Genomic DNA, 10000 nt, shown 5'->3' on the forward strand with positions numbered 1-10000 from the left:
TTGGCAGGCCAGCTCAGCAGGTGGAACTGGGTCAAGGTGCGTGTCTCCTGGGTCTGAACGTTCTTCAGGTAGAAACTGCGAACCAGGAAGTCCTTGCACCAGATGTGTTCAGAGACCAAGTTCACCTGGTGGGTAGGTAGGTCACAGTCACACAAGTACAATCCTCCCACAGTTCTGAAGGCATATATGACGTGATAGTATGCAAACAGATGATAATGATTTCACAGGTAAGGTATCATAGATAATAAAATCAGGCCTACAGTAAAAATCAGGTTAGGGTTAGACAAAAAACACAGCGAAAGCAAACAATAAAACCCCCCCCCAAAAAATCAAAGACAGTTAAAGAGCAACTACATATCATTCATTATATGATCAACCCATCATTACAGGAAACAACTGTGTGTAAAAGTGTGAAAACTAAACAACCACACCGAGATGTACTGTATATGATCAAATACCTCACCAAAAAAGACCTCCCACCGTAGATGTAACTCTGCAGAGAGGCAGTACCTACCTCATAGATGTGGTAGAGGGACGAGCCCTCATCAGGCCAATAGCGTTCACACTGCTTCTCCCCGTCCTCCACCAGGGCCGTCATCATCACTATCACCGTACAGCCATTTTCCCATACCATCTGCAACACAACACGCACACACACACACACACACGCACACACACACACACACACACACACACACACACACACACATACACACACACACACTCACACACACACACACACACACACACACACACACACACACACACACACACACACACACACCCTCACAAACTGGACTGGGCTGGCTAGTATATAACATATACTGGACAGGCTGTTATAGTACTTACTAGACATATACTGTATTATTGTATTATTATTATTATTATTATTATTATTATTATTGTTATTATTATTATTATTATTATTACTGTATTACATATAATTCAACTCTATAATGTGCCACATTCTGGACTGACATACAGTACTGTCAAATAATATGCTGAAATACTGTCAAAAATGGGTCAGAATATACTTTCTCCCAGCTCATCTCGCTACAACATCTTGTTGTGGGTTTATATCATTTTATACTGAGAATTGAAGTCTCTCTACAGTGAATCTAGCACTCAAGGACGGCCCATTTCCATGGGCCAAGATCTGTGGCACAGTGAATAATTCTGACTATGGACAGGGCCCATAACTTGTGCAATCACAGATTGCTTTGGAGACAATTGATTTAAGCTCTTTGTGCTTTATAAGTTTTACTCAATCTATTAAGAATTAATTAAATCCACGACAATCTACTATACATATAGTAAGTGCACACCACAGATAATATAATACAGTGTTATTCAATGTTGGCTTTTCATTGGTGTTCTCATGTTGAAGTGCTGTAAGTTCCACACACCTGCCAGAAGTCAGCGATGGTGTGTGCCAGCGGTCCCTGGGTTGCGATGTAGGCAGGCAGTCGAGGGTCGTGGTCAATCTAAGGGTTTGGAAAGAGAGAATATGAATGATCTGGGTAACACCCGGGTAACATTTGGGAGTGAAACACAAACTCAGTGCTTCTTATTTGTGGAACTATTGGAGTAGAAAAAGAAGACAAAAAATATTGAGGATCTGTGACTGTGACAATCTTTGATTAAAAAAACCAAAAAAAGCTTGGGTTAAAATGCCTAACATCACCAAGGGACGTGGCCTGGGGTGGTCCAGTGGTCTAGCACCGTGGTCTACAGTGCACATGCCCTGCTGACATGCCCTCTCTCCCTTCTTCTCCTTACTTTCTTGTTTGTCTTCACTATATCTGTCCAGTAAAATGAAAAAAGAGTGGGACTGCCCCACTCAGAAAAAAACAAACAAACAAACAAACAAAAAAAACATCACCAAGGGAACCGGCGGTGCTTACAATGGTGCTAGCGTTGATGTAGTCTTCTTTAGAGGAGTTGATCTCCGCTTTCAGCTTCACCCGTGAGTGATCGTCTGGAATATAACACAGGATTTAGTAACCACCCATGCTGTGGATGAAGATAAATAAACTCAAAGATAGGACTGAGATTGGACTGAAAGATCACTGGGAGATCACTAATCCTGAGAGATCTAGGACTGAAAGATATATAGAGCCGAGAGACACAATTCTCAGATATATAGAGGACTGGGAGATCGAGGACTGGGAGATATATAGTATAGGACTGAAAGCATGAGAACCAGAGAGAGGAGAACTCACAGGGCACAATGTCAGGGTTGCGGTTTTTCTCCAGGTTGCCTTCACCCTGAGCGACCGTGACGCTGCTGGGTTCAGCCTGGTAGGAGCACAGGGCCTCCCACTCCTTCTGCAGACGGTCCTTATTCTTCAGGTGGTCCTCCATATAGGCCTGGGCCCAGAAGGAGAGAGAGAGAGAGTGAGTGAGTGATTAATTTGGATTAAACTAACCTATTATCAACATCAATGCTGTTTTACTACAGGAACACATAGAATACACATATGTGTTGACTGAACACAATAAAGGTCTCAATAAGGACTTATTTCCACCACAATAAGACTTGTCCAATGCATTTCAAATGATGCGTTTCTGTGCTTCATGGCGGTCACCTGGTGCAATTTGAACCATTAGTCTAAAAATACGTCTTACCTTACCCCTCTCGAACCCCCACATGTTGCCAACACAGAGATACAGTGGGCTCAAGAATTATTGGCAGCCCTGACCAGCAATGCACAAACAATACTTAACAAACATTTATAGAGAAAGGGAATACACCAACATGTGCCAAATACTGTACTTTATTAATGTTTCAATGGAAACAACCAAAATCCTAACAATAATTTAATAAAAAAATTATTTCAACAAAATCAAGGTTTCAGAATTATTGGCACCCTTCACCTAGTACTTAGTGCAACCACCTCTGGCAAGGATAACAGCATGGAGTCTCTTCCTGTACTTTTTTTTTTACAAGGTTAAGGAACACATTTGGAGGGATTTTGGACCATTCCTCTTGGCATATCCTTTCAAGATCACATGAAGGATCACATTCTTGGGTTTGTGCTTATCAACTAACCTCTTAATTTTAATTTATTTAATTTATAATAATTTTTTTCTCTTCAACTCAGGCCACAGGTTTTCGATTGGATTGAGGTCTGGTGACTGAGATGGCCATTGCAGAACGTTGATTTTGTTGTCACAGAACCATTTCTGTGTGGATCTTGAGGTATGCTTTGGGTCATTGTCTTGTTGGAAAGTCCACCTACGGCCAAGTCTCAGCCTTCTGGCAGAGGGAACCAGATTTTCAGCCAAGATTGCCTAATACTTGGTGGAATTCATTATGCCATCAATCCTAACCAGTGCCCCAGGACCTCTGGAATTAAAACGGCCCCCAAACATGAATGACCCACCACCATATTTCACAGTGAGTGTGAGGTGTTTCTCCTTGTAAGCATCTCTGTTCCTACACCATTATTTTGTTTTCTTCATGGTGTTGACAAATGTGTGTTACCTAATTTGTATACCCTAGTGAAAGATGAAGTGATGTAATCACTCAATGCAGTTCCACATAGATAGAAATAAGTGGAATTTAATTCATGGTTTAATTTTGGTAGGTGTTATTTACAATAATCTGTAAGGGTGCTAAAAATTGTGAAACGTTGAATTGGACGAAATAGATTTTTAATTAAATCAGTAAATTATTTTTGTTGGTTCCAATGGAACATTAATATAGCACAGTGTTGTAATTTATCACATGTTGGTATTTCGAGTTTGTCTATAAATATATTGTTGATAATATTGCCTTTTAATGACTAAATAATTAAATTATGATTATATAATGATTGGAGCACTTTGAGCTGCAATGTTTGCAGGAAAAGTGCTATACAAATAAAAGTTATTATTATTATTATTATTACAGTATAGGATGTTCCCAGACTGACCAGGATCATGTGACCGGTGGAGATGTCCATGTTGGACTGGGCCGGCTCCTCGCTCCAGGACGGCGTGCTGCTGTGGGAGGATGGACTGTGCTGGGGGCCGTCGCTGAACTGGGACGACACGCTGCTCACCCGGGACGTGTCAGTCCCCCTGCGGCTGCCCGCGCCCACTCCCGCAGCCTCCTGGCGGCTGAACGACGTCTTGGCCGCCATGTGCTGACGGCACAAGTCCTAGGAAAACCAAAAGAGATATGTGACACGGTCTGGTGAAAAGGGCCGCGTGTCGGCGATTTTCTAGTCGCGCAAATGACCCAAAAGTGTCTTAAAATAAATAAATAATTGTTTTCCGTTTTTCCTCACAGTGGTGGTGTTTCCGGGCCTCTCCTACCTGGTAGTCAAAGTGGGTCTCAGCCCCTCCCTCAGGCCCCAGGCCCAGCTTCCCAGAGGCCAGCTGGTGGGCATGGTGTCTCAGACAGGCGATGGTGAGCGCCACCACCACCACTCCGCCCACGCAGGCCATGCCCACCAGGGTCAGAACCAGCCCACTGGTGCCCTCCCGGACCCGCGTGGCGTTAGGCAGCCCCCGGACATCGCTCCTCTGTGGAAGGACAGAGAGGAGGGGGAGAGGGAGAGAGAGAGAGAGAGAGGGGAAGAAAGGAGAGAGACAGAGAGGAGGGGGAGAGAGAGAGAGAGGGGGGGGGGAAGAAAGGAGAGAGACAGAGGAAAAAGAGGAATAGGATGGGGGAGGGAGAGAGAGAGAGAGAGGGGGGGGGGGGGGAGAAAGAGAGACAGAGCAATATGATGGGGGAGGGAGGGAGAGAGAGAGAGAGAGAGAGAGAGAGAGGGGTGTAGAAATGAGTAACGCAGAGAAAAAGAGGAATAGGACGGGAGAGAGTGAGAGAGAGAGAGAGAGAGAGGGGAGGAGACAAGGAAGAGGATGAAAGGGTTCTTTTTTACTCCATCACACAGATAATATGGAGAATATTATTCATTTTAGAAACTGGTAATAATAACTGCTAATGACTATTGATTAAATCATTGGATGTCAGCTCTTGTGCGGTCCCATAGGCAGTGTGAGGAGACTGCCCCCCCGCTCTCCCCCTTCTCTCTCCTTTGTCTCTCCCTGTGTTTATGTAAACACACTAGATGTCAGAGCCATCATCAGCTACTAATTACCCCCGGCGACACACACATACTTACACACACACACACACACACACACACATACTTACACACACATGCCGCCACGCGACAATCCCTCATCTACTTGCCGGAATAATTAGCGAGAGCCCCCCTTCCCCGCGACACACACACACACACACACACACACACACACACACACACACACACACACACACACACACACACACACACCACAGTCTCTCATGTACAATCACTGGCATAGAAACAATTAAGAAGAGCTCCCTCCTATGGCTGGGTTAATCACTCTGGAGAAAACCTCTGCCTACTGTTCTGCCCAGTCTACGCTCTGAAAGAGGGGGAGTGTGTCTGTGTGTGTGTGTGTGTGTGTGTGTATGTGTGTGTGTCTGTGTGTGTGTGTGTGTATGTGTGTGTGTGTTTGTGTGTGTGTGTGTGTGTGTGTCAGAGAGAGAGGGTGGGGGGCGGGAGGGGGGGGGGCGGTGGAGGGCAAGAGAAAGAGAGGAGAATTAAACACAGAGCAGGGGTGATATCACCCCTCCTGTTGACGTTGCCATGGCGTCTGAGAGCCTCAGTGGGGGAGGACACAGTGTCCGGGCGCTGCCATGGCAACAGGGAAATGCTCGGTGTAATGTGTGGTCTTCATGGGGAGAGAGGGGAGCCGGCGACCCTTCTAATCTCCAAACCAACCCTCTGGTCATTCAAACGGGTACATCCAGAGACCAACGTTTCCCCAAAGCTTTCATGGCTAAAGAAAATGAGCCTAGAAATGCACCAAGAAACCGATCTAGACCGATGCACACACACTGGAGATGCTGTTAAGTGTGTTAACTATGCCTTTGTGCATAGTGTTAACTATGCCTTTAAATACGATCATTCTTAGATCCCACATATGGTGCTGCTATATCAATCACGTTGTTCTCAATCATTTCTCCCCCAAAACACTGTTTGCATCAGAAACTGATGAACAAAAGTAGTAACTCATAGTTACTGACATTATCAGAGTGTGGCAATGGCTATGACTATGTCCCCCCAAATGTTTGGTCAAAAAAGGAGATGTAGTCAAATCTTCGACGGGGGAAATCGTCCAACACCTGCAAGCTAATTGAGCCAAGAGAAGGAGCCTTGAAGACTCTGAAGACTGAAGACTTAAATATCCAAACCCCACTCCTCCTTCTATCACTTCATCTACCCCTCCACCCCTCCACCCCTCCACCCAACCCTTTTCTCCATTCCTCCTCTTATTCAACCTCACCACCTCAATGACTCAGTGCCTTCCCACTCTCGCGTCGCCGTGGTCGGTGTACTCATAGCGGCATAATAGCGATCCAAAAACTTATTTTTGTTATGCTTGTTGTAAAGAAAATGTCTATAATGCATTGAAATGACAGTAAACTAAGATAATAAGATGGTTATCATAATTTTTCGTAATTACAGAAAAAGTAAATGACATTTCTGTCATGGCTTCCGCATTTTGGCCTACGAAAGAGTCGGAATCATGTCGTAATCATGTGCTACCAAGCGGACCAATCACAGTGCTTACGGTTGCGTAAGCACTGCCGCGTAGTTACATTTTTGGAGAGGTGCTGTGGGCTGTGGGCCTACGCAAGCCTACGCCGTCGATTTTACGCAGAAGCATAAATTGGGCTTTATTACTGGCATGTGAGCCGCACGTGAACACCTTAATGCCTACTGTAATTCATGCAAAGTAAAATTAACAATGTTGTTATCAGCCGAGAAAATGAGTTTAATTCAAGATTTAAAGGGAACTGATGTTTAGGATTGTATTTCAGTCTTCCTTTATATGCCATTAGGCTAATGTATGGTGTAATCATTCTAAATTGAGGCGTGATAAAGGCGAGATTCATTGTGATTCCCACTACTCAGGCTCCCGAAGAGCGTTTGCGACCGCACGTCTATTTCGGATAAAATACAGTCGATCTCCTCCTCAGTAAAGTCTTTCTTCTTTCGTTTGTCTACCATCGTGTGAACTTGTCAAAGGTGCTGCTCAATACCTCAGTCAAGCCTATTTATAGCACTTGGCTTAATTGAGCCACTATCACAGGGCGTAAATACAAAGCTCATTCACCTGCGTTCAATTTCAATTTCATATTTGTTATTTATAGACGGAAGTACGTACGACAGACGTACACAATTTTAAACAAGCGCAGCCCGTTTTATAAATAATGCTTACATCCATTTAGAAAAGTGTGCTTAGGTGCAAGTTAAAGATGACGTTCAAGTACTTTTTTATAAATGAGGCCCCTGCTGTCTCCAAAGACTCTCCTTCACCCTCCTCCTCCTCTCATTCCTACCCTATTCTGAGATTCTTTTTCTACCCCCTCAGGCCTCCATCTCTCCCCTCTCTCTTTCTCTATCACCATCTCAGTTCCCCTCCACTTTCTCTCTCTCTTTCTCTCATTATTTCATTCTCTCTTCCTCCCTCTCTTTCTCTCTCCCTCTCTCTCTCCTCAGAAGGCACTGGAATGTTGGGAAGCGTGTGAGTGGACTGTGTGGGACTGTCGGGGGGAAGAAGACGGGGAAGGGAGGGTGGGGTGGAGGGAGACGGGGGTGGAGGGAGAGTGGGGCTCCTCACCTGCTCCTCCAGAGGGGCCCCCCGAGGGAGAGAGGCGGGAGAGACTGACAGGTCTTTAGACCGGGGCAGAGGAGCAGGCAGGAAAAATGAGCAGGCTCCGGACAAGGGGACAAAGGGCCCCCCCACGGCCCACGACCAAGCCAGGCTTGACAAACACAGCCTGGGCAGATGGGGGGAGGGGGGGGTGGAGGTTGAGAGCGGTAAGGGTGTAGGGAAAAGGGGTGGGGGAGTCGAGGAGGAGAGGGAGGAGGGGGGGAGGGGTCGGTAAGGGGAGAGAGAGTGGAGGGGGTGGGGAAAAGGGGTGTGGGAGTCGAGGAGGAGAGGGAGGAGAAGGGGACGGGGGGGTGAGGAAGTGATAGGGCGTGGGGGTGAGGAGAAAAGGGATGAGGGCGGGAAGGGGTGATGGGGGTCCAGGGGCCGAGGGGGTGAGGAGGACAAGGGGACGTGAGGACGATTGGTGTAAGGAGCACCACAGTCTAGGAAAGGAAGCAGGAGGAGGTTTTCGGACAACCACTAGAAGACAGTTTTTGGGAAGTCTCCCCTTCGTCTCCACCCCCCCCCCCCCGGGGGAGACGAAGGGGAGACTTCCCAAAAACTGAATTCCCAAAGCTTCATACTAGCTGAAGTCATACAACTGTTCCTCTCTTTTGTGGCTGGGTCATAGCAAAAATAAATGAAGTACTACAAAGCTATGAAGCTTTCAGGACAAGACCATGCAGGTCCTTGTGGTTGGGGAAAGATGATAGTATGAGCACTATATAGAACAGACCACTATTTCAACGTACACAGTGCAATGCAACGCAGTGTAAACCGGCAGCAGAAAGCACGAGCGCCAAAAAAAGCCTTTCTAGGAGTAATGAAAGCAGACATTCCACACAGCGGAGTTAAAGAGATGCATCGTCCCAGGACCCTTTCAACCTCTGACCCCTGCTCAACCACTCACTCACCCACACAGAATGGGCAGATAATCCTACACACACACACACACACACACAAACACACGCACACACACACACACACGCACACACACAAACACACGCACACACACAAACACACGCACACACACATGCACGTACGCACACAAACACACACACACACACACACACACATCCCTCCATCTCTCCTATCGATCGACTGTTTGAAATAACGAGGAAAGAAGTGTTTTTCTATTGTTGTACTATTTATACAATGCCCTGTATAAAAGTTGGCATTCGAAATCCAACACAATTATTATGAGGTTAAAGTACATATTTTCTGCTTTTATTTGAAAGGAAATGTGTGTACATATTGGTTTCATCATTTATAAAGGACAACACATTTGTGACACGGTCTGGTCATTTCGGCCGCATGTCGGCAACCAATCAAAATGTTCAGACTTTCATTTTGAAGTACGGAAATACATTTCAACGTTGTTGAAAATCACAACACAAACTCGCTAGTTAAGGCAAAATACTGCAATGCAATGGATTTGGTGAGTAATCCCCACTGCTACTTAGTTAACTAGAACACTACTTTACATCAAGGCTGAAATATATTTACATTTTTAGAAAGAAAAGTCTGAACATTAAATCGGATGCCGACTTGCGGAACAATTGACCAGACTGTGTCACATTTTATACATAGTGAGTACCCCTATTTCCAGATAATTTCCCAAATGTCAGTGGAAACTGGATTGGAGGTAGGTGAAAGCAGTAGGCTTTAGTTCACTGGGATGAATGATCATGATGATAAATAATAAAATCGAGTACTATGCACTCCAATAAAATCAGTGAACTCAATAAAATCTATGACAATAAATGTGAGTGACAAATGTTAGGAGTCTGCAGGGGAGACATATGACATCATCGCAACCGTGTAACCACAGCAACCACCCCACCTGACATCACTATCTAAGGGGCAGAGAGAGTGGAGAGGATAAACAGAGATTCAGTTATGTAGGCATATCTTCTACATCTAAATGACATACTAATTGGGTTTGATGGTTTTGTTTTGATTGGATCACAAGCTTGATATCATGTCAAATATGTTTGATGTTTTAAATCACTTGAAAGGAATAGAGGTAGGTCTACCTCTTTATTCGGATAGCCGACAAACTGTCTCCAAAAACAGTAGCTAATAAACAAATTAAATGATTCTGTATCCCAATCTAAGAGCTATAACAAAGCTACTTATTCACATATTTGACATAAAACCCTTACATTTTTACTATTCACTGGCCTTATATTGTCATCATCATTTCAAGGTCATTCGCAATTTCATGTTCTATGATGTTCATTCTGAAGTCACGGTAATTCATGAATACAACTAATTGACTGTAAAACGAAGTGTAAAA

General features: G+C 44.9%; 1 protein-coding gene across 1 annotated transcript in view; it reads right to left on the reverse strand.

The window, feature by feature from the left end:
* Positions 1–10000, reverse strand: part of ptprna (protein tyrosine phosphatase receptor type Na) — a 33875-nt gene that overhangs the window by 3349 nt on the left and 20526 nt on the right. Inside the window, exons 13-19 of the mRNA XM_080535737.1 lie at positions 4303–4512; positions 3918–4145; positions 2223–2370; positions 1905–1978; positions 1407–1484; positions 515–634; positions 1–125 (exon numbers count right to left, since the gene is read on the reverse strand). The exon at positions 1–125 is cut by the window's left edge and continues 42 nt beyond it. Of these exons, the coding sequence (XP_080391863.1) occupies positions 1–125; positions 515–634; positions 1407–1484; positions 1905–1978; positions 2223–2370; positions 3918–4145; positions 4303–4512 (983 nt within the window). The remainder of the gene's footprint in view (positions 126–514; positions 635–1406; positions 1485–1904; positions 1979–2222; positions 2371–3917; positions 4146–4302; positions 4513–10000) is intronic.

Source organism: Nansenia antarctica (assembly GCF_963989245.1).
Source record: "Nansenia antarctica genome assembly, chromosome: 7".
Taxonomy (NCBI): Eukaryota; Metazoa; Chordata; class Actinopteri; order Argentiniformes; family Microstomatidae; genus Nansenia; species Nansenia antarctica.